At 45.2% G+C, this 25,383-nt stretch overlaps 1 protein-coding gene across 3 annotated transcripts in view; it reads left to right on the top strand.

Moving 5' to 3' along the window:
- PAMR1 (peptidase domain containing associated with muscle regeneration 1) overlaps positions 1-25,383 on the top strand; it is a 73,425-nt gene that overhangs the window by 36,655 nt on the left and 11,387 nt on the right. The window contains exons 6-7 of one of the 3 annotated variants that reach the window (XM_074998942.1): positions 7,841-7,948; positions 23,956-24,105. In XM_074998942.1, the coding sequence (XP_074855043.1) occupies positions 7,841-7,948; positions 23,956-24,105 (258 nt within the window). Of the gene's footprint in view, positions 1-7,840; positions 7,949-23,934; positions 24,106-25,383 lie in introns of all 3 variants that reach the window. The other 2 variants (XM_074998941.1, XM_074998943.1) reach the window with 2 other exon arrangements.

The following is a 25,383-nucleotide window of genomic DNA, read 5'->3' as shown; positions in this document are numbered from 1 at the left end:
ACAACAGTGACCAGGAACATGGGCATCAGTGAATATTGACCTCCTGTGGAATCTTTTGTAATTGTGTTCCCTGTCAGATGAATGAAGCCAGGCAATAAATATCCATTTACATCAGCTTTTCTGTGTGTCACACCTGTAGCTTAATAACACACATCCACGCTCATTCATTTGACACAACTGGCTTCACATAACAAACTGGCAAATAGTGGCTTGCACTATCAAGACAGAAGCTATAGATAAGGCACTACGAAATCTCTGGTCCATTTTGGTCAATTTTAATGGTCATAGAATTTTTAACATAGCAAATGTCAAGATTTCAGAAATTTCATGGAGTTGTGATTGCAGGGATCCTGGACTGGTGTATGTGTGTGTGTGTGTGGTTGGGGGTGGGGGGCAGGAGGTTGAATGAACAATGAGAAGTCCTGTGACACCTTATACACTAAAAGATATTTTTGGAGCATAAGCTTTTGTGGGCAAAGACCTGCTTCGTCAGTTATGTGTAGCAGGAGGTTGAACGGTCATTGTAGAGCTGTGTGTGTATTGCGATAGTGCTGTCCTTACTTCTGAACTGCTTCAGGGGTGGGCTGCCTTTAGAGCTTGACAGCTAGAGAACAGCAGCTGCTGGCCAGGAGCCCAGCTCTGGAGGTAGAGCCACTGCCAGCGGCAGTCCAGGACTAAGGATGGCATGATATAGTGATGCCACCCTCATTTCTGTGCTGCTGCTGGGGTACTGTATTCAGACCTGGGTGCTCAGCCAACAGCCTCCACTCTCCAGCTGCCCAGTCTGAAGGCAGCATAGCAATAAAGCTGGGAATACCACAGTCCCATGGAAATAACTACCCCCTCCAGCATCTCTTTTCTGTTTGAGAAACGCTGGTCTTGCACAGGAGATCAGCACAGGGTAGGTTAAAAGCACACAGAAGAGCAGATTTCAAAATGTGAGATGTGGTTTTCATGGTTGTGAAGTTGATACGGCTCTGGCTATAAATAAATCCTACTTAATTGACTTCAACTGTCAGGAAGATATGGCCTGTTGGATGCAAAATATCAGTTTCACTGGCTCTTCAGAAATTCTTCTCTCTCTCTTTTATTCTAAATGTCATTTTAGAACAGCAGGAGCCAACAAAATTATCATTTGTAAGCTTTTCCAGGATTTGTTATTCTCCCCTGTCAGACTCCAGAAGCCTCCCATCCTCATGTCCAGGCCCTTAAAGAGACTGTGCAAAGTTTTAGATGTGGCTTTCACTGACCAGCCTAAGTATGCAGACTCACAGGCAGGCCTTTCTGTGCTTTTTTTGTAAATGTAGACCATAACCCCCACAGAAGGCCCTACTCTTCTTTCCCCACCCACCCACTTCCAGCTGTGCCCTTCCCCACTCCTTCTCCAGTCAGCCTGGCCCCGCATAAGGGCCTCTATTGCCCTACCCCTCTGCCCACATCCTATCTGCCCCGTGCATGCACTGAGGCTTTCCTGACCACGTGCAGGGCAGGGGACCAGTGTTCCCTCTGAGATTTTCCACCCTTGAACAAGCTGAATTTTCTTTTGGGCAGGTTAAAAATTTTTATGTGCAACACCGATATAGAGGCAATGCCTGGATGTGCACCACCAATATGAACAAAAAACCTAGATATATGATAATCTACACGTGATTTCTGTCAACAGTACTCTGTTGACAGAGTGCCACGCCTCAAATTTTTGAGGGATAGCACTGTCGAGGCAAATGCAGAGTTCTCTTGAGGCTCTGTCAACAGAACACTTTGGCTACATCTACACTAGCACACTACGTCGAAGTAGCCTATTTCGATGTGAGACCATTGACGTGTATCGTCTACACATCCTCCAGGGCTGGTGCCTTCGATGTTCAATGTCGAAGTAGCGATGGGGAACATCGAAAGGAGCTGCCCCAGAAGGAAATGTGGAGCATCCACACACAGAAGCGCTCCCCGTCAAAATAAGGGGCCAGCAAAGCCCCAAGCTGCTCCCTTAAAGGGCCCCTCCCAGACACACTCGGCCTGCACAGCACGCTATCCACAGAGCCGACAACCTGTTGCAGACCCCATGCACACAGCATGGACCCCCAGCTGCCGCAGCAGTAGCAGCAGCAGCCAGAAGCCCTGGGCTAAGGGCTGCTGCATGCGGCAACCATAGAGCCCTGCAGGGGCTGGACAGAGCGTCTCTCAACTCCTCAGCTGATGACCTCCATGGAGGACCCTGCTATTTCGAAGTAGCGGGACACAGATCGTCTACACACGCCCTACTTCGACGTTGACCATCGAAGTAGGGTGCTATTCCCATCTTCCAATAGGAATAGCGATTTCAACGTCTCGCCGCTTAACGTTTTTTCCAACATTGAAATAGCTCACAGCACGTGTAGACACGACACATACTATTTCGACGTTGTGCCAGCTACTTCGAAGTAGCCGGCTAGTGTAGACGCACCCTTTAGCCGCGTCCACATGTGCCAGCTACTTTGAAGTAGCTGCGCCAACTTCGAAATAGCGCCCACCACGTCTACACGTGGTGAGAGCTATTTTGAAGTTGACATCGACCTAAAGCAGCGAGACGTCAAAGTCGCTATCCTCATGACGAGAAGGGAATAGGAGGCACTCCAGGTAATGGGGAGCAAGAGGCAGAACACGGCCACCCAGGGTCACCCTGCCCACACTCCTGACCATGTCAGGAGTAAGGTCAAGGAGCTGCGTCAGGGTTACGCCCGGGCCCGGGATGCGGCCAGCCGATCTGGGGCCGCCCCCGCCACTTGCCCCTTTTACAGGTAGCTCAGGGACATCCTGGGCCCCCAGCACACCTCCTCCCCCCCAGCCACTCTTGACACCTCGGCCGACGAGCCCCAGCAGGCCCCAGAGGCGGAGTCCGCCCCAGAGGCAAGCCCCGCACCCCAGGGGTCCCCCCAGGAGCCCACTCCTGGGATGCCAGAGGAGGAGGAGGGGGAATCCTCCTCCAGCGACGGGGGACTCCACATCATCGTGGCTTCCCAGAGCTCCATCAGGGCGTCCGCCCAGAGGGTGTCCCCCGACCATGGGAGCAGACCATCAGGTATGTACCCCCCCGGTGCACACCCCCGGGGTTGAGGGGTGGGGACAACAGACATGACCAGGGCCCTCCACATGCCCAGATGACCATGGCCCCAAGGACAGCAGTGGCATATCCCTCAGAAGAGTGCATCAGCCCCTGCCCCCCCCAGCACAACAGTGCCATGCCCCATCCCTGGGGATGGGGGGAGTGGAACCTAGGGTCCCCCAGGGGGAGGGGGTGGGACACCCATCAGCAGCAGCAGCATCTCACGGGGATGGGGAACCAGCAGCAGATGGGTGGGGGGACAAGGGCCACGGCTCGGGGGCCACGCTAATGGCTCTCTCCACTCTTCTTCCCCCCCCCGTGTTCCGCAGCTGCACCATTGGAGGGCCTGGAGAGCGCCGGTGAGGTGTCAGTGGTCCCGGAGAGCCCACCGGGGCCATCACTGCAGGCCAGCCCCTCGGCGGAGCACCGACCAGCTCCACAGCGGAGCCAACGGCAGACCCAGCACTACCACTGGATGGCAACGGACCCCCAGCTGCTGGCGACCTTCTGGCGGCAGCTAGAGGTATTGGAGCAGCGCCTGTGGGTGGATGAGTGGCGCCTCCAACTGCAGGAGAGAGCGCTGGCCTGGCACCAGGAGGCATGGGGGGCCTTTATGCGCACTTTTGAGCGCATAGCGGACTAACTGGCCCCCCATGCCGTGCCGCCCGCCACTCTGCCTGCTCCACCCGCCGCTCCACCCGCTGCTCCACCCACCGTCCCACCGCCGTCTGCCACCGAGGGGCCTTCTGCCGAGGGGGACCTGGGGCCTGCTGACACCTGCTGGCCGTATCTGCCAGTTTGCCTGGCCCACAGCCAGCCACAGCCAGGGCTGAGGCTGAGATGAGGGTCGCGCCCGCCAACCCCAAGCACTGGACAGTAGGGGGTGCGGGGCCCAGGACGTGGCCCCCCCTCTTTGTACGTATCCCCATTATTTTGTATATAGTTTGTATTAGACCCCTGTTATTTTATGATACCTGCCCCCCCATGTAAATAGTTCCCCCCTTCCTTGTGTTCCACTATTTATCATAATATATATATATTTGTTTGTAGTAATAATAAGAGAAATCACCGTTCTGTGGTTTCAAAAACAACAGGTCTCTTTTTATTTACAAGAAAAGTGGGGGGTGTGTGCTCTTGGGTGCTCTGTGGTGTGGGTGTGGGGGCAGGGAGTGTTGTGGAGGATGGGGGGGATGCAATGGGGGGGCCTGCCAGTGTTCACCCTGCGGCCTGGTCAAAATGGGCCCGCAGGGCCTCCCGGACCTGGGTCCCCTCGGGGTCCACCTGGCGACTGGGGGCAGCGGGTGGCTGCACGTCTGCCCTGCCAGCCTCCACCGCCCAGCCCTGCAAGAATGCCTCCCCCTTGCTCTTCACCAGGTTGTGGAGTGTGCTGCACACGCCCACAATCTGGGGGATGTTGGTGGGTCCCGCATCAAGGTGGGTGAGGAGACACCTCCAGCGCCCTTTGAGGTGGCCAAATGTGCACTCAACCACCTGGCGCGCATGGTTCAGGTGTGTTGAAATGCTCCTGGCTGGCTGTGAGTTGGCCCGTGTAAGGGTGCATGAGCCAGGGCTGGAGGGGGTACGCCGCGTCTGCGACGATGCAGAGGGGCATTGTGGTGTCCCCCACAGGGATCTCCCGCTGGGGGATGTAGGTTTCCGCCTCCAGGCGGCAGCACAGGCCCGAATTCCTGAATACCCAGGCGTCGTGGGTGCTGCCAGGCCAGCCAACATAAATGTCCAGGAAGCGGTCCCGGCTGTCCACCAAGGCCTGGAGGACCACCAAATATTAGCCCTTCCTGTTCAGGAAGCGTCCTCCGCTGTGCTCCAGAGCTCGGATGGGGATATGAGTCCCATCCAGAGCCCCGAAGCAATTTAGGAAGCCCAGGGTGACAAACCCCGTGATGGCGGCATCCGGGTCCCCAAGCTGCACGAGCCTGTGGAGGAGCATGGCGTTGATGGCGCGGACAACCTGAAGGGGAAGGACATGGGAGAGCACCAATGAGGGGTGTGCAGGGTGTGTCTGGCCCTCAACCCCCAGGGCTCCTCTCCCCTCCCAGGGCTCCCCTCCCCTCCCAGGGCTCCCCTCCACCCCCAGGGCTCCCCTCCCCTCCCAGGGCTCCCCTCCACCCCCAGGGCTCCCCTCCACCCCCAGGGCTGGCTCCCCGTCCCCGTGGGTCCTCTTACCTCCATGAGGACAGCCCCGACAGTGGCCTTGCCGAAGCCAAACTGCTGCCCCACGGATCGGTAGCTGTCTGGAGTGGCCAGCTTCCAGACAGCGATGCCGACCCGTTTCTCCATGCTGAGGGCACATCGCATGGAGGTTTCCTGGTGCCTCAGTGTGGGGGTGAGCCACTGGCAGAGCTCCAGGAATGTCTGCCAGCTCATACGAAAGTTCTGGAGCCAGCGGTCATCGTCCCACTCGCCGAGCACCAGCCGCTCCCACCAGTCGGTGCTCGTGGGGTAGCTCCACAGTCGGTGGCGTGTGCGGCGGCGGGCGGGGGTGGTGGCGGAGGACAGCAGGGTCTGGGGTTGCTTCCTCCTCCCCTGGGGCCAGCTCCTTTTCCACAAATAAAAGGTGATCAGCTGCCTCCTGCATGGCATTGAGCAGGGTGAGCGCTGCTCCTGCAGGGGCGGCTGGGTGGACCTCTGGCTGCTGCTGCTACTGCTGCTGCTGGGGGTCCATAACTGCTTCGCTGAGGTGTGCATGCCTATGGCTCTGCAGACCGCGTGCTGTGCAGGCTGAATGTGTCTGGGAGGGGCCCTTTAAGGGAGTGGCTAGCTGTTGTCCCGGAAGTGCTAGTCTGCCCTGTGACCCTGTCTGCAGCTTTTCCTGGCACCCTTATTTTGATGTGTGCCGCTTTGGTGTGTAGACGCTCCCCTGCAGCGCCTACTTCGATGTGGTGCTGCCCAACGTCGACATTGAACGTCGACGGCACCAGCCCTGGAGGATGTGTAGACACTATTCATCGAAATAGCTTATTTCGATGTTGCTACATTGAAATAAGCTATTTCGATGTCACATTCATGTGTAGACGTAGCTTTTATGTGTGTAGATGCTCCCTGAGTTTCGTGGACAGATTAGCCCTTCTGTCGACAAAACTCTGCAATGAAGACACAGCCAGAGGGTTTTGATGTATTTGTGCCATCTCTGGATTGTTCTCTGGATTATTCTTGTTGAGATTGTGCTCAAAGCAATTTGAACCCCACTAATGCTACTTTTCTCCATCATTGATGAGTGGTGGACATCATTCCTCCCTTATGTTTAAGTGGTAATGAGTATATTGTTGATAGAGACCTGTGACTTACAAGTGAATTTAAATTAACTCTTTTTTATACTTTTGTAGTGATGATGAACTAGAAGTTCAACAAATAACTTATGAGGTAATCTTAGAAACTCCTGCTTTTTTATGGCAAAATGGACAACTCTGCAGTTTGGCTCCCAGTGTGAGCTGTAGAGTTCTGGCCTAACCTGTTATGATGGATCTGAACCAGAACATCATACCAAAAACTTTGCAGACTTTGGAGATGTTCCTTTTTTAATTTGGATCTAAATTTTATGATTTGTGGCCTAGTTTCTGCCTAGTACAACCTGAGTTCTGGTTGATTTTCTTCTGAAACAGCTGAGATCCTCATTGACATTTTAAGTGGTGCTTGTGTTAGATCCCATTGGCTGTGTCTACACATGCCACTTCTTCTGGAAGTGCAGATGCGTGGCCTGCGGGGATCTTCTGGAAGGAAAGCATCTTTCCCTTCTTCCTCAAAATTTTGGTTTCCTTCCAGAAGATCCCTGTAGGCCACACATCTGAATGTGTATTTTGAAGTCTGGAAGAGCTTCTTCTGGACTATGAGCCACATGCCCATATGCTAATGAGACATGGGAAATTTACATCCATGCCTCATTAGCATCTTCTGGACAGCTCATTACCATGCCGCTTCCAGAAGTGGCACATGGAGACACAGCCATTAGGAGCTAGTGATTTTCCTCTACTAGAATAGAGGAAATACAGAACCCTGAGGACTTATCAGATCTCTGTTGATACATGGAATAGGAATTGATTTTAAGCAATTTGTTTTAAAATATATTTATTTGTAGCTTGAAGTGTGCATTTTTAAAAGGGGAGAGCAGTCATGGTGCTCAAAATTGTGTGCAGGATAGTGGCCTTTGCCCATGTTAATAAGGCTGGTGCATGCATAAATAATTAGCTATGCACTGCGATGTCCATTTATGCTTCTTTTGCAAGTTCAAGGTCATCCTAATCCTGATTTAAAAGTTTATTACAGGAGGACATGGGAACATCAAACATTGAATTTGCATGCATGACCTGGGAAAACTGCTGTGTTTCTTTAGGACAATACAGTTTACAAGGCCCAGAATGAAGTATGTAAGAGAAAAACGGATTCCTCAGGCAAACCCCTGTACTTAGAAAGAGGTGATATAAGTGTGGGAGCCAAGGAGGAAGAAGAAAAAGGAAAAACAATCACCAATAAAAAGTTGCACATCCCAAGATTTTCCTTCTAGCAGGGAATAAAAAAGATTGGAGGACTCCTGGAACACGCTGAGTACTTCATTCCACATATCTAATATGCCTGGGAGTAGTAATGGGGAAATTCTCCAAATGTTGCACTTGGAATCATAGTAAAGTTTCAGAATTCTCCCAAGACTCCCTGGGAGACTTTTGGAAACTGCTATGATGAGTTCTATAGAAAACTATAGCTAGCTAGCGAGATAAGATCCCTAAGACCTCCTCTCTTGTTTTGCAGCATGTTCTTCATCTCCATGCTTTCATGATGGAACATGTATTCTTGATAAAGTTGGTGCCTACAGATGTGCTTGTCTGGCAGGCTACACTGGAAATCACTGTGAAAGCTGTGAGTACAGAAGTGTATGTGTGTTTGTGTGCAATCGAAACTCCTGTGTTGTCATGACCTCAGCCAACTGATGACTGTTTATATATTCATCTATGGGTAGGCTGATTGTAGCATTGGAGGATACAGTGAACTCCCCATGGGTCCTTTAAAGGCCTGCTTTCCAGTAGGATTGCCATTGAAGATTGCCAGGGTTTTACGTGTGTCAGATAAAGAAGGTATTTAGAATATGCTTTTTATTTGTAAAAAACAGGACACAGGGAAACTTATAAAGAGTGTGCTTCCGATGAAAGAGGTGCATCCAAGCAGCCATTTCCCATACTATGGGCAGGATTCCTTTGTTCTATCACCACCTGTTTCAGCAGTGCCCCATGCTTGATTGCTATTGCTGTAGTAAATGGCAACCTTTTGGGCAGAGATAGTCCGCTTGCCCTTTGAGGCAACAATGAGGTGGAGCAATAGCAGTCATCATAGCCCGGGATTAAGTGCAGGGCAGGTCAAACAAGTGGTAGCTTCTGATCCTGTACAGATGGGTGGTCCCAGTTCCAGGTCTTTTGTCATATAGGGAACACTTGTTTCTACCACACCAAGCACATGTAAAATAACCAGATTCAGGTGAGATCAAGTCAAATATCTGTTCTTGCCATTTTTATCCTGGATGCCTGAGTAAATTATTCCATCTAATGAAAAAATTAAGGCTGAAGAGGAATGGGAATTGTGCAGTACCTGTTAAGATAATGATTGTGTCAACTGCGTCAGCAATATCTCAAGTCATTGGGCCAGATGGAATTCCAGGCATTTGACTCATGATTGAACTCTCAGGATGTCTGGCTCAGGATTCAAACAGCTCACAATGGTAGTGCTGAAAACTTCTCCAAATGGAAGCCCACTGTGCTGTGGTTCCCCATCAAGATTTTTATTTTATGTCTTCATAGCCCACTATAAACCTGTCCTGACATGATTTCATATCTTTGTTAATGATACAGATTTCATAAAATTCCTCAAGGACAAGTTCATCCCTTGTGGTATCACCTTGAGTGGAGTTTTATCACTGCGATGGCATTTTCCCCTTATGTCTCTGGCTGTAAGTAGAGGAGGAAGGATAGTGAAGTTTTTACAGTTCCATAATTATTTCATTGCTATGCTAAGCTTCATCTCATTAAACTCCCGAGTCAGAGGCAAGAAGGTGAAACGAACTATATATAAACAAGGCATCAACTTGTCTACTCTCCTGGGGAAATAGACAGAGCAAACAGCATAAATGGTAGCAAAAACAGAGTTTCAAACATCCATTTTGGTTTCAGCAATCCATGAGGTGCTTAGTAACTGAGTCAGTGAAGAAGTTTATTGAAAAACATGTACAAAATGATTTTTGAACTTGACAGAAATCCTTTAATTTGATTTAAGAAGGAACAGTGCCATTGGATGAAATCCTGAAGATTTTATGATGTCTGATGCAGCATGTGGCCCTTTGGCTTCTGTGGAGGAACATTTTTACAGCATACATTTCACACCCTTTCTGTCATATACAGAAGGCTTGATATTTTTCCCATGCAATGAATTCCAAACATTTTAGTGGGAAAGCATAGTGACAAAGTCTCTGTTCAAACTGGCTTTGGAGGAATATTTCAAAAGATCTTTCCTTTATTGTTGCCAAAATGCATCCTAAACATTTGCCAAGAAAATACATGGGGGAAAAAAAGGCAGAAAATGAAGCCTGACTATATTTTTCAGAGAAAAGGGACAAACTGGAAAATATACCCATGGCAGTAATACTTAAAAAAGGAGTCAAGTAATTTCCTAACAAAGTTGTAGTTCCAAGAATTATACGGAGACTGAATCAGGCAATGTAGTTCTTCATCAACCAGACCTTGCAGATACGGAGCTGGGGGAAGAGTGGGACAGCTTTAGTTCTACACAAGAGCTTTAGAGCGAAGTTCTGAAAACCTCAGGTCTGACACCCCTCCAATTTTATTAGCGTGAATGAGCACCAATCCTACTGAAGTCAATGCATTTACCTTGGTGTAAAAAGGGTATAAATTAGAGAAAGATTCAGCCCTTTGAATATTAAATTGAGGTAGCAAAATTTGCAACAGAAGGCAGATGGAGCTCTGGAAAGGTTATAATGGGGTGCAGCTACAGAAACAAGACCCAGATTGTCTAAAGGAATAGAGGTGGAGGGAGCATCTCACTGAGGCACCGCCAAAATCATTGAAATGAGACTGAGACAAACTCAACAGATGTTTGAATTGGAAAAGGTACATGTAACTGATTGGCGTGTCCGATCTCTCACCAGGCAAATGCACAATTGTTCCCTGTTGTACATTGTCAAATCTAGTTTTAAATGTGCTGAGCACATGGTGTCCAACACACTAGCCACATGTGGCTATTAGCCCAGTTCAGTGTGACTAGTTGGCTCAAACAACAAATATATTTTCAGAATAGTGTGGCTTGTTCACTGGATCAGTAGCTAGAACTGGCTGGACACCATAGTGTTAAACTATAGGGTCATTCCAGGTAATAAGGAGAGCTGCTTTAATGGGACCTTAATGGAACCAATTTTTCCCTCTAAGCTAAATTCTGTCACTGTGATGGGATGGCTATTATAGTCAGAGATGCTTCACTGGGACAATATTCAGCCTCATTATTGCAATCTGAGGTATTAATAAAATGATTAAAGGGAATGGCTATAGATCTTTTCTGTCTCATACAGTAGCAGCCAGGACATTGTCTGATCTATTCCAATTAAAGGTGTTAATATAGTGGTTTAAAGACTTCAGCCGAGGGAACTGAGTTGAGGACACATGTAGTTAAAACATCTGGTAAAGATTCAGTCAAGCATGTTTAAATGGACAGGGTGGGTAATGCAATAACTTTCTCTGGACCAGCTTCTGTGAGTGAGAAAGACAAACTTTTGTGCTGACACAGAGTTCTTCTTCAGGTCTCTCTAATATGCTGGGACCAACATGACTAGAACAACATTGCATACAAAAGACATGGGACAATTGCTAATTGGGATAACTCTGATTCCTCTATGGTGATGCTCTTAAATGGCATCTATCACTTACCCTTAAAAAACAAAACACCGACTAGCACAGGAATTTAGGGGAGGGTTTCGTTACTTTCTTCCCATAAATACAATAAATACAATTGTGAGTGGCCAAGCTTCTGCTTACCGTTAAAAATGCTGTTGTGGTAATGATGTAAACAGAGAAATCTAACATTACATTAATAATACTTTGGCCTCATTCTGATCCCACACTGAGTTTAGCTTGGTGCAACTCCACTGACCTCTAAAGAATTAGCAGTGATTTCCACTGGTGTAGGTGAGATCAGACCTCAGCATTCCAGACAGCAGAAATCTGATCATCGTTGTTCATTCCTTTTGTTAATGCTGGGTTGCTCCCTGCAATTTTTGAGAGATGCAAACTGGCACAACAGTGATAAACTCAGTAGGGGTCAGTATGCCCATTATTTTTAACCATTCATGTGTGGAATAAATTTTGTTATGTGCACCAAGGCATGTGCAGATGCGCCCCACCAGTAGAAACACATGCTGCCGGCTGTGGGCACTCTGCTAATCAGCTGGGTGGCATTCGAATTTCTTCTGGGTGGCCAACCAAGCACACAGCTTACAGGGAACACAGGTAGGACTCTCATTCTGTTGCTCCATGCATGGAGCTGCTACCCAGTGCCTTGATATTTTTGATGGTTTACAAAGGGAAACTTTGTTGTGCAATTGCAACGAGATTGATGAGGTCTCTCCTATCATCACAAAGCTCAGCTGGTCCCTCCAAGACCTACTGTAGAAAGATGGCAGTCCTGCTTGAAAGTAACAAGTGTGGTGCTCCCTCCCTCCCTCTTTCCTTCTGTGGACTTAGCATTCTGCCTCAGTAGCCTCCCAGGGTCTGCTGGCCCCACAAGCAAGGGACCCTGACCCCTTTCTGCTCTGAAATTTCCTGTTACCTTTGTTTAAAACAAAACCAAGGAAACTTGAGTTTTTGAGCAAATGCGGGGAACTTTTCCTGAATGGGAAATTCACTGCTCAGATCCGATTTCTATTTTTCTTCTTTTTCCCTGTCCTGTTTGCCCGGAGAAAGAGATTCATGCTGCATTCTAATGAAGGGCCAAGCCAACACACTTAACTATAGCACACTGTGCCCTCACTACAGCCTCTGATACAGACAGAGCTCGCCTTGGAGGTTATGAATGGGCCTGTGAAAAATAGTTATGCAAATATAATTACAAATATAATTGATCCCCATCCAGTGTCATGACACTAATTAATCTGCACAGAGCTGGCTTGCAAATTTGGAGAGGGTCAGTAAGGTAAATTTTGGAGATTCCCTCATACTTAACTGGCTCATGTATAAAAGGGGAGGAAACTTTATTCTCCCTCCCCCAGCCTCCTGCTGTTGGAGGAGTGGAGCTCAGCTGTTTGTGCAGCGTTCTGCTCAGAGATTACACAAATCAGTGTTGCAATCCTGCACTTCAAAGGATGAATCTCCAGCCAAAACCAGGATCAAAGGCTTCTTACTGCTAGAATATAGATGTCCACATTTGCAAACTGGACTCCTTGTGTGATCATTACAAACCATCACTGTAACTTAAAAGGAGCCACTGCTGTTTTTTCAATTAGCAGGGGCATTATCCTCCTTCATGTGTGTTATCAGGTAAAGTATGTGCCTCATGATGGTGTGTGGGTAGTTGAGTTGTAAGAAACTGCCTCTCCTCGACGGGAGGTCACCCTAAACTCTAGAATCAGCTCAGTGGCTGCTGGAGCAGTATCCCGCAGCACCTCACCAGAAGGAGGAGGCCTCAAAGACAATGTAACCACAGTCGCAAATACTTCCGTGCTCTCTACATTCATTTTTTCAAATTGGAAATAATTTACTGCAGCTTTTTTAAGGGTGCAGCTACCCTTATCAGTAGAAAGGCTTTTGTTTTGGTTTTTTTTTCCTAAGATCTAATTTAAATTTCCCTTGCTGAAGATGAAGTTCATTATTTCTTGTTCTTCCTTTAGGAGATGTGAAAAATTATTTATTACTGTCTGCTTTGTAACAGCCCTTAACATGTCTGAAGACTGAAGGGGCTGCTGCTAAGCCTCTTCTCTCAAAACTAAACCTGCCCAGTTTTTTTAACCTTTCCTCACAGGTCAGATTTTTCAAATCTTGTGGTAATTTTTGTTGCTGTCCTCTGGACTCCCTCCAGTTTGTCCATCTCTTTCTTAAAGTGAGATGCTCAGAATCAGTCACAGAACTTACCTGTGCCGAGTTGAGTGAAACGAGTTACGTACCCTACCCCTGTTATGCAGCTTAGACTGGATAGCTTCCTGTTTTGCAATTGCAGCACATTGTTGGCTTATATTCCGTTTGGGGTCCACTACATCTACCGTGGCAGATAATCAGCTGAACATAAGCTTCCAGTGAGACACTGTGGCCAAAAGGGCTAACATGATCCTGAGACACATACACAGAGGAGGCTTATGTAGAAGTGGAGAGTATATTTTCCCTCTCTATTTGGCATTCACATGACTGCTGTTGGAATACTGTGTCCAGTTCTGGTGTCCACAGTTTTAAGGAAGACGTTCATAAGCTGCAGAGAGCTCAGAGAAGAGCCTTGAGAATCATTAACAACTAGAAAACATACCTTGTAGTGACTGATCTCTTTGAGTCTTTCTATTTAGCTTAACCAAGGGAAAGTTAATGGGTGACTTGATCATAGTCTATAAGAATCTACGCATGGGGAACAAATATTTAATAATGGACTCTTCAGTCTAACAGAGAAAAATATAACACAGTTCAATGGCCACTGCAACTCGAAGCAAGACATAAATTCTGATTGGAAATAAGGGGCAAATTTGTAAGAGTATGAATAATTAACCACTGTAACCATGGTCAATTCTCATTCATTGGCAATTTTTAAAATCAAGTCTTGTTATCGTTCTAAAAATATGCTCTAGGAATTATAATGGGGAAGTCCTAGGGCTCATGGTATAGAGAAAGTCAGACTAAATGATCACAATGGTCCTGTCTAGCACTGCAATCACGAAATAATCCCCAGATCCTTTTCTGCAGTCCTACCACCTGACTACAAAATTCCTGATTTTGTAACTGTGTGTTTGTTTCGTCTTTGCTGAGTTTAGTACTTTCCATTTGTTTTCATTGAATTTCATTTTGTTGACTTCCAACCATTTCTAGAACTTATCAAGGTCATTTTGAATTCTCATCCTGTCCTCCAAAGTACTTGCAACCCTGTCCAGGCTGGTGTCACTGCAAATGTTATAAGCATAGTAACCAATCTGTTATCAAGTCATTAAAGAAAATATAAGGATAAATTGCAGAAAAGGAGGTTTAGGTTGGACATTAAGGGAAAAACTTAAATAGACTAGGGAGGTTGTGGAATCACCATCATTGGAGACATTTAAGAACAGGTTTGATAAACATCTATCAGGGATGAGGTAGGTGGTTTCTGGTTCTGCCATTGGGGCAGGGGACTGGACTTGATGACCTCTCAAGCTCCCTTCTAGTATTCTTTGATTCTATACTGAATAATATTGAACCCAGAACTGACTTCCATGGGACCCCTGAGTTTGACAGAAAACCAAGGCATCAATTCTGGAAGACAGGGGTAGGGAGTAGCAGCCATGTGCACTGGGACACTGCTTGCTCTTTTTTTCCTTCCCTTGACTATCAGGGAGCCAGAGGAAAATACACAGCTTGCATGCATTTCCTCTGACTTCCAACTGGTGAGAGAAGGGGGTAGGGGAGTAATTCAAACAAGCTGTGTACTTTCCCCCTCCCCCAATAGTCAGGGGAGTAGGAACAAGAGCAAGCAGCATCCCAGTATGCACAGCTGCAGCCTCCTTGCTTTCCAGAAATGCCGCCCTTATGGTGAGCCACTGAGAAGTACTCTTTCAGTAAAATCTTTCAACCAGCTGTAAACCAACCTTAGAGTAATTTAATCTAGACCACATTTCTCTGGTTTGCTTATGTGACTGTTGTCTGAGACTGTGTCAAAAGTCTTATGAACTCAAGTTATAGCAAGTCTATGGCTTCCTCCCATACACTAGTCCCATCAAAGGAAGATATTAGGTTGGTTAGGCATTTATTGCTCTTTCCTTGGTAGAGGTTGAACCTCTCTAATCCAGAATTCTCTCATCCAGCAAACTCTATAATCCAGCATGATTTCAGTTAGCTGGATGACTACATCACGGGTGTGGCCAAGTTTCCCGTGGTGCCATCAAGTGCATTTCCAGCCACCAGTCCTGGCTTTCAGTGTTCTGTGCTGGGCCGTTTCTACACAGGCCACTTCCTTCAGAAGTGGCATGCTAATACATGGAGCGAAAGATGCTAATGAGGCACAGATGCAAATTCCCCGTGCCTCATTAGCATAATGTCATGTGATTTGGAGTCTGGAAGACCATTCTTCCGGGCTCCAAAACACTGTGTAGAAGCGTGGCCCCTGGGCGGGGGGGCAGGCTTCCAGAAGGAAGTCCTTCTTTCGGAAGCCCCTTCTTCCTGGAAGTTTTTGGGAAGAAGGGGCCTCCGGAAGAAGGACTTCCTTCCGGAAGCCCCCCTGGGGCCGCGCTTCTACACGGCGTTTTGGAGTCTGGAAGAACTGTCTTCCGGACTCCAAATCACATGACTTTATGCTAATGAGGCACAGGGAATTTGCATCCATGCCTCATTAGCATCTTTCGCTCTGTGTATTAGCATGCCACTTCTGAAAGAAGTGACCTGTGTAGAAACAGCCCTGTTGTTTAGCTGTAATTTACCCCTGAATGTCTTCTAAAAGCCCAGGAAGCAGTGGAAGTGCTGGTAATGTGCTAGACAATATTGACCTCCTGTCACCTGGCAAATTCTTTTGTCCGGCACTGGTCAGGTCCCAAAGGTACAGAATGAGACTGGTTCAATCTGGAGTAATGGATGAAAGGAGAGAAATTTGGTTTTGAGGTTGGAGAGACAATATGGTGCAGAGAACAGATCTACAGTATGATTCCCAGGTCTGCCAATGACTCACTGTGGCTACGTCTACACGTGCAGCCAACATCGAAATAGTCTATTTCGATGAATAACGTCTACACGTCCTCCAGGGCCGGCAACGTCGATGTTCAACTTCGACGTTGCTCAGCCCAACATCGAAATAGGCGCAGCGAGGGAACGTCTACATGTCAAAGTAGCACACATCGAAATAGGGATGCCAGGCACAGCTGCAGATAGGGTCACAGGGCGGACTCAACAGCAAGCCGCTCCCTTAAAGGGCCCCTCCCAGACACAGTTGCACTAAACAACACAAGATACACAGAGCTGACAACTGGTTGCAGACCCTGTGCCTGCAGCATAGATCCCCAGCTGCCGCAGAAGCAGCCAGAAGCCCTGGGCTAAGGGCTGCTGCCCACGGTGACCATAGAGCCCCGCAGGGGCTGGAGAGAGAGCATCTCTCAACCCCACAGCTGATGGCCGCCATGGAGGACCCAGCAATTTCGACGTTGCGGGACGCGGATCGTCTACACGGTCCCTACTTCGACGTTCAACGTCGAAGTAGGGCCCTATTCCTATCTCCTCATGAGGTTAGCGACTTCGACGTCTCGCTGCCTAACGTCGAAGTTAACTTCGAAATAGCGCCCGATGCGTGTAGCCGCGACGGGCGCTATTTCGAAGTTAGTGCCGCTACTTCGAAGTAGCGTGCACGTGTAGACGCAGCTTGTATGGGCTGGGGTGAATCATGTAACAGTTTTTCTCTCTGTGAGAAGAGGCTGATTCATAAGCTCACATGTTTGAAGTGTTTTGAAAATGTAATGGCATAAGTATTGTTACTGAGAAATGGACTATGTTTTAGGAAGCAGCATCATTTTTAAATAATTTCTCCTGGTCCTGTCACCAATTGTTTTTCAAAACCCATTTGACACCCAATTTGCTCTTAGCAACATGGAGATCAAAATGCCTGAGCCCTGTCTAAAGCAAAAACTCCAGTGCTATTAGTTGTATCAGTTCTAGTTTTCTTACTTAGGAAAAGATGTAGAATTTATACCAATACTAAGGTACCTTATGGTAAAACAGTAGAGGGAACCTAGGGTTTACTTTAACCTATTCCCGCATGTTAAAACTGCAACTTTCTTGTTTTCACAAGGATTTTCTCTTGTGCTAGGTACCGCGTGTTAGCTAAAAGCATATACCCTTTTTCCTAAAGAAGATAAGGCCTTAGTGAGATAGCAGTTCAATCTCTGGTCCGATTCTGTTCCACATTTTACAGGACACACAGCTCCATGGAATGGGTTTTTGACCCTCTTTGCACTTTCTCAAGCCTGGGCCTGCAAGATATTCTTGTTGTAAAAATACATTATGACAAATTTTCACAGATGCCTTCAGCCCAGAGGAATTGAATCACTGAGCGCTCTAGCCACACCCACACCCATCTCCAGCACACCTGGGCCAACCGCTGTCATACTCCATTTTAGGTAGCTGTGAGGAGGCCTGGCATAAGGTAATTTCAATAGATCTGTTATCCAGGTACCCCATCTTGGGTATCCTGGTTGCTTATGGCTCTTTTATGCCACAGGAAGAGTGAAAAGGGGCCAGAATGTAACCAAGAATTTAGGACTCGACAGCCATTTGTTCCTTGCTCTCTCTGGAGAATTCCAGTTTGGCTGCTGATTACTACAGTTCATAGCTTTGCATGTACAAATGCACAAACAGAAGCATGTGGGGATCTGACAATCATATCGAACGCTTGCCTCGTATGAACAAATACTAAGTGTTTCGCTCTGTTTTTCCCTCTGCCTTTCTTTCGCTCTGTCTTCAATGGTAGGGTTCTTCCCTTTGACTCTGCTACTCTGGGACACAGTCATCTAAGAAATTAAATTCCTATGTGCTCCCTATGTCACTACACATGCTGATCTGAGTTTTTCACTTCCTTGCACTTTGTGGAATACTTATCTCTGTGCTAAGAGGACATAAAATGCTACCCAATCAGAATGGAAGCATTGTACATCCATTTGCTGGAGGTGTGGATGACGACATAAGCTACAAGGTTGTGGGAATCATATTAATTTTTTGTTCTGTTTCTGGCTGCCCCCATGCTCCTCCTGTTTTGTTCATTTGCTCAGCTACTGGGTTTTTTTTCAGCTAATTGAAGTATTTTGCTTAGTTGTTTAGCACCCACCAACAGGGTCTCTGCATTTTATTTCACTCAGTTCTTTTCCTGCCAGTACCCTCATACCATCACTTGATATTTCTGGTCTAATTTTCTTAAACAGGCAAACTGCAAAGAACATCATAATTATGCCTCTTGTTTCTCTCATTCATTCAAGGGTTACAGAGCCTTTCTTTAGCCCAAACTAGGGGCTTGTCTCTACTACACAGTGCATTGATAGATCCCCTGCCAGTTGATTTATCACATCTGCTTAGACACAATGAATTGATCTTTGAGCGCTTTCCCTTCAACTCCAGCACTCCATCAGGACAAGAATTATCGGAGTTGATTGGAGAGCATCAGCCACCGTACTTACTGCATGGAAGGCATCACGGTAAATATGCTGACTTCAGCTATGCTATTTGCATAACTGAAGTTGTTTCTTAGATCAATGGCAGGTAGGTAGAGTGTAGACTAGGCCTAACACAGATCTAGAGCACTAAAATAGTAGGTTTTTTTATTTGATCATCATGTTTGCTGCATTGAAGACATAGATACAAATATTTTCTTGAAGCACCTGGTGCAGGTCATCCATCTAAGTGTTCCTTTCTTAATTTGATATCTGACATAATGATGGCTCAAAGTGGAATGGCTTTGGAACATTTATTCTCCTTCATAATTGGTTTTAGTGGTGAGACTGTAACCTTTCATACTGCCATGGCTTTCCTTTTCAGCTGCATGATAACTGTCTTCTCTGCAGTGGGAGACTGTAACATTTACGAAGGGACATAGTTTGGAATTTGTTCTAAATATTAATTCTCAGTGTGCATAGAAAAGGCAAATGGTGGGGATCATTAGGATTTCAGTTAGCTTAGCATCCTAAGAAAAAACTAGATCCAAATGTGTAATTAAATAGGCCATCCAAATACCAGAAAGGTTGTAACCAGAGACACAGTTTTCTAAGGGCTAACAACAATGCTGATAAAGATCAAGTGGCTAATTGTAAGCAGCAGCCTCCAAACTGCCTTCAGATGAATAAATCACAGAATTAAGCATATTTTCATATGGATACTTTCTCATTCACAGAAGCAGGGAGATGGAAGACATCAGGGTAAGTTCCAATTGGCTGGAAGGGAATGAAAAGATTTTGATTTCAGTAGGGATTACATCAGAGTTTTGTCTACTTATTCCTGTCTGGCAGAACTGTTTCAGAAAAGAAAATTACTTGAGATGAAGCACAGAGAGCAAAACTGGAAATCCACTGGGTAGAGCACCGGTAGCTTGAAGATTGACTATTGTGATTTCCTTTAGGCTTCATATGAGGAATGATAATTCTTATAATTTAATCAGCTCTTTTAGTTTCATAGACATGTTATCCCTGGGTAAACTGAAACTGAAAGAGTTAAGGAGCCAATCAAGTGCCCTTCACCCCTCCCTGCTGCAGACAGTGAGAGTACAGGTCACACATGGTGGAGTTGGCCACTGGGAAGTTGCCAAGGGGTCTGCACATAATGAATACTGAACAATCTACCTCTGTTGGGCCTTTGTCTCTGCTGAGGTGCTACGCCTGAAATAGTTGGCATTTCTCCAACAATACTAAAGCAGAAGCTACAGAAACCTGGAGACCATATCATCATCTGCAGAACTTGTTTGCAGTCCTGTAGGAGAGAAGTCTTTTGGGGATCTCTCCTGTGGTTGGCCTTGGGGTGGAGGACAGGATTTACCACTTGGAATATGTGAGTTCATGTTGCAGACAGTCAAGAGACATGCACTATCTCAGAGGCAGGTAAGATGTGGCCCAGAGCCTGGATCCAGCCTTCCAAGCCTTTTTATCTGGCACACCCACCCTCAGGCATGGAGCAATTCCAAGCAGTTCAAAGTGACTGGCTGCCCTATGTAGCTATTTGCACCATGCACTGGGAAGGGGGTAGGGCCTTGCATGCTGCCCCCACCACCAGTACAACCTCTCAGCTCCTATTGGCCAGAAACCTTCTTTTTGTCCACTACTTCCATCTGTTCACCATGTAAAAGCCATAATTACTTCAGAATCCTGAAAGGTGTGAAGCCAAGATCACAGGTCAGTAGGAATCACTTACTTTCAAGAGAGTACCTGATCCTCAGCAGCTAGCAGGTTCAGGATCATCTTGCTTCAGAGTAAGAGTTTGTCTTAAAACCAGATCAGCAACAGAGGTCAGTAGCTAAGGAGAGTTAGAAACTGAATCAGGCACAGATGGCTGGACATTTTGCTGGATATCATGGCACAGAATTAGGTATAAATGTCACCTACTTTGAGAAAGTCATCCATTATTTTTATTTAACTTCTGAGAAATAGCTGCACAGACCACTAGAGAGGTTGGTTGTATGCTAAGAATGTTGAAAGACTTTAACAAAATGTCTCAAATAAAAAAGACCATCCTAAAATACAACTGAATGCACTGTACAGTCTGAGGGAGAGGAGAATCAGTCAGGTTCATGCACCTGGCAGGCAGCCATTCAGATAATAAAAGGAAAGAATAACATGATATAAAAGGATTTCTCTCAGGTTTTTGGGTGGAGATTTCATTGCAGAAAGTGGCCATGAGGTGAAAAGGATAAAGGTGCAATGGAGCTGTTACAAAAAGAAAACAAGTGGATAAGGATGAAAAAAGAAGCTGAAAGGAACAAAATAACAGAGAAACTCAAAAGGGTAAAGGAGGTTCTCAGGGTAACTTTATTATGACTCCCAGCCCAGATATTATAGAAGACAATGCAAGACTCAGCTACAATGGCATAATCACAGTACAAAATCTGATTACTTAAGTGAGAACAAACACTAACTTACAAAATGATCCAAGGAGAAAACAAAAGGAATAAGTCTGCACTTACAGTGGCAGAGGTCAAAGGACAGGACAGTATAGAGATAAATATTTGAAAGAAAGTCGTGTCAGAAGGGAACAGGCACACAGCAGGTTAACAGTATAGATAACAAGAGGAACGTCTATTAATAATACTTAGCCATTATATGATCAGAGCACCACAGAGATAGTAGCTAATCTTCACACCATTTCAGTGAAGTAGGTAGTTTTATTATCCTCATCCAGGGATACAGAAAACAAAGTAACTTATCAAGACCTCACCATAAGTCAGTTGTCAAGCTAGGATTAGAATTTAGGATTTCCAACTCTGTGCTCATTCTTCTAGGTCACAGTGTCTTTATTAAATTAACCTATTCACAGAGTGGAAGCTAGCTCATAATTTTGATGTTGAGTGTTGTACCAAGAAAATGGAACTGGACTGTTAAAGAAAACCTTGAGATGGGCAAAGCTAAAAAGTTACCAGAGTGGAAACAAATGTAATGAACAGGACTAGACACTAAAGATCTTCATCACTGAGGCTATCAAGAAATAAAGATACCCTGAATCTGTGGATATTCTCCCAAAGTTATAGAGGCTGGATAGAGATTCTGTCAGAATGGCTCCCAAAGCATTGGAAGCACAACTTAAGCTGGTTGAAATATATTGCAGAGCTGATATGGGATATTGGCTAGGCTGACCAGAGATGCAGAAAGAGTGATTCTCTGTGGGTGCATCTACACTAGGAACTAACTTTGAAGTTGGGCAGAACTTCGAAGTAGCCAGCAGATAGTCTACACATATTTTCCCTTACTTTGAAGTTAACTTCAAAGTAGGGAGCTTAACGCCGAAGTCCTTACTCCATTCCCGGCAATGGAGAAGTGCCCTACTTCGAAGTTTAACTTCAAAGTAGGGTGTGTGTACATGCTCAACTTCAAAGGTGTCTACTTCAAAGTTGTACTTCAAAGTAAGCAACTTCGAAGTTATTTTTGTAGTGTAGACACAATGTGTGTGTTTCAGAGATATTTATAGTGCTTCCCTGGGTTTTTTAATGTATGGCAGTTGACAAGTCTGTTGAGACTTTATATTTAGGGAGGGAAATTAGGAGCATGGTGAGATACATTAGCATTCTGAGAATGATTTGAAGAGTGACTGGCACTAGAAAGACCACACCCGGGCAGGCAAAAAATGTTTAGAGATTTTTGAAACATCTAGAAAAATGCATGAACAATGATATGAATACATTCCCCTTCTGCTGTCTTTCCCTTCACATGTTTAAAGCTATCAGATAGGGACGGTATTTCTATAAAAAGGTTTGTTGCTCAATTTTTAGGGTTACCAGCTGGCATGTTCCAGATAAGGGTGTATCCACATCTAAATTCTAAACTGCCCCATCCAAATTTGGGAATGTTTAGCATGGGGGTCTTCTGTAGTTGCTAAATGTCCAGTGGTTCTCTCTTCCAAAGCTCCTGGACAGTGGAACTGAGCCACTTTGATAAATGATCACTTGAAGTGTATAATATTTCTCGAAATGGTCAGAATTCTATGGCCCCTGGTTGCTTGTGAATGTTGTGACATTCAGACCTGGCTTTGCAAGCCTTGCTCACATAAATATTCCTTATTTATGTGAGTAGTTGCATAGATTTCAGTCAGTCTTTTCACATGTGTTATGAGTAAGGATTTCAGGATTGGACCCTAGGAGAGGCTTTGTCATTGACATTAATAGGAGTGGGATTTAGCTATCCGTTAATCAGTAACAATATTCTTTACACTTAGGCTACATCTACACTAGAAAGTTTTGTAGATGAAACTGAGGTTTTGTAGACTAAACTCATGGAGCGTCTACACACAAAATGCTTTTTGTAGACAGAAACTGTCAACAAAAAAGCTGTGTAGATGCTCCAGTGGGTGTCGACAGAGCAGATCAAAAAATGGATCCACTTTTATGTGTAGACAGGATCTGTGGACAGAAGTTTTGTTGGAACATCTCTTCTGACAGTAACTTCTGTAGACAGATGCTTCTAGTGTAGATGTAGCCTTAATGAAGTAACATTGTAAAAGAAAAAATCATAATTCTATGAGGAAAGGATTATCTAAAATCTATCTGGCACCCATCTGCATTGAGATTTCCATCGTCTATGGATCACAAGTGCTCTTAGATTACAAGATAATAGGCATCACTGACAACGGTAAAGCTATAATGCTGCAGAGAATCACTACACTTGTGCGGAGCCTCACTGACTTCAGTGCTGTAACTGTTCTCAGTGACATATAGTGAAGGGCCTAAGATAAACAGAAAGATATTACAGCTTGTATTCTTTATTATACCCTTAGAGACATTCTCCCCTAGTGTGATTAATCTACTCAGCCAACCAGTGTAAAAAGGGTGCCATGGACCTGAAAATCTGCTATCTGCAATAGTTAACTTTACCGTGGATTTTTTTAGCATACTCCACTCTAGAAAATAATGTGGTAATGATAAATATTATCTTCTGGTAAATGCTGAGGCCCATTTGTAATGGCCATTGCTGGGCCCTATGACACACAGTTGTACACGCTTTTATATGTGAGAGAGATATGTGAACAATACATGAAAGCTAAAACAAGAATTTCAGAACTGGGATTTCCAGGTTCTAAATATTTAATATTTCTTGGTTGACAGACATGTATTTCATTCAAAGCTCTTATTGAGATGGAGGGAGCTTCAAATAGGGAAAAGTTTTAGCAGATTGAGGTCCCCAATCCTTCATCCATTAAGGCAAGAGCATACGAATAATTTAGCAGATGAGTAATCCCATTGAACTGAATGGTGCCCTTTGTGCTGCAAGTTAAAAACATGTGCTTAAGTGCTTCTAGGATCAGGACCTAATTAATTTTTGAAGAAACTTGCATGTAGCTGGTCTTATAATTTTGACTCCTGTGCCCATTTTTAATTTATTTTTGAATGTTCTACACAGAGAATCTTCCTAACACAGCCCTGTTTTTGTAATAAAGTGGATTTTTTTGAAATATCTGAACTGTCAGTGGTGATGTGTAGGACTCCAGGTGCTCCTGCTCATGGTATTGTGGAAGGAGATGACTTTAAATACGGGGCCCAGGTTTACTTCAAGTGCAACGCAGGTTACAACTTAAAAGGCAGCCGTGTTGCCTACTGTCAGCTTGATGGGAGTTGGTCAACACATCATCCTGAATGTGGTAAGGTTGCTTTAAGTTTTGATTCTTAGCATGTCTAACCAATTGTATTGTTATTAAAACAAGCTATTGGGATTTAAAAATTGTAATGTCCAAATAGCACTTGGAATTTGGCATATTGATGACTTAATACGATGTTCTTTCACCTCTGTATTTTTAAGACACTGTGGTGGCTATTAATTTATGATGTTGGAACACAAGCCTGCAATCCTTATTCAAACAAAGCTTCCATTGTCATCTATGTCTCAGCAAAGACTGCTGTGCTTGGCCATGATTGCGCAATTTCTAGAACCTGAAATACAAAAAATGACCATGTGTCTTGTGCTGTACATTGCTGTGTGTCTGATCTTTCTTCTCAAGAGGTTTGTTGTACTCTGTGGAAGTGATTAAGCAACTTACTATTGGAAGGACGGAGTGACATAGCAATAGGTCAGTCAGGCTAGAAAAAAGTACCTTTGGTTAATTTCGTCTTGTGAGTATGAGGGGAAACCTTACATTAGCCATTCAGGATTGAGGTCTTTCCTTTCGACCCCACCCCTACCTCACATATAGGTTTATTTTTCCAGAAAGATCCCTTTCCATTGTACTCCATTGGACATCTTTTATTCCCAGCTTTCAGAATCCTTTGCACTGATTGGGGCATGGCTTTCTAACAGATGCTGAGGCAAATAATGCAAAATATTCTGGAGAATGCTTGGGAGCTCCTTTATGAGAGATCTTGGAGGTCATGAAGCACAATTCAGGACTTCTTTTTTGAGGGATAGAAGTTCTCCAACTGAAATAAGTGCTTTGGAATTGTTTGGTCTATGAATGAGTAACTTCAGTATCCCTTATAATACAATTACATTGGTTGCATCTTTTTAATCTATAACTTGGTCTGCCCCTAGCTTTGTCTATTATTGACACTATTTATGTTGAAAGAAAAATGTGTTCTTCCCACCTGGCTTCTTCCTTCTGTTTAATCCTTCATCTAAGTCATAGGCCTGTACTTTTGTCACAATCTGACACCATAGACATGATAATGCTGTCACAAAGACAGTGATATGCAGGATCAGATATGGAAAGAAGACCCTTTCAGAAGTAGGCAGTTTGCCGACTTGATTCAAAGACATTTATATACTTCTGAAATATAAGATTATACTAACCACTTGGTGTAACTCTGCTGGATACTACTATGAAAAATAATGTGCAAATAAAAAAGCTCCATAGAGTGATTTCCTCACATTACTCCACAAAGGACTGATGTAATACAGCTTCTTCCAGCCCTATCCTCCTTTTCTG

The sequence above is a fragment of the Carettochelys insculpta genome, chromosome 6 (genome assembly GCF_033958435.1).
Source record: "Carettochelys insculpta isolate YL-2023 chromosome 6, ASM3395843v1, whole genome shotgun sequence".
NCBI classification, from domain to species: Eukaryota; Metazoa; Chordata; order Testudines; family Carettochelyidae; genus Carettochelys; species Carettochelys insculpta.
Note: the sequence above shows the minus strand (reverse complement) of the source record. Positions and strands in the feature narration are given on the sequence as shown.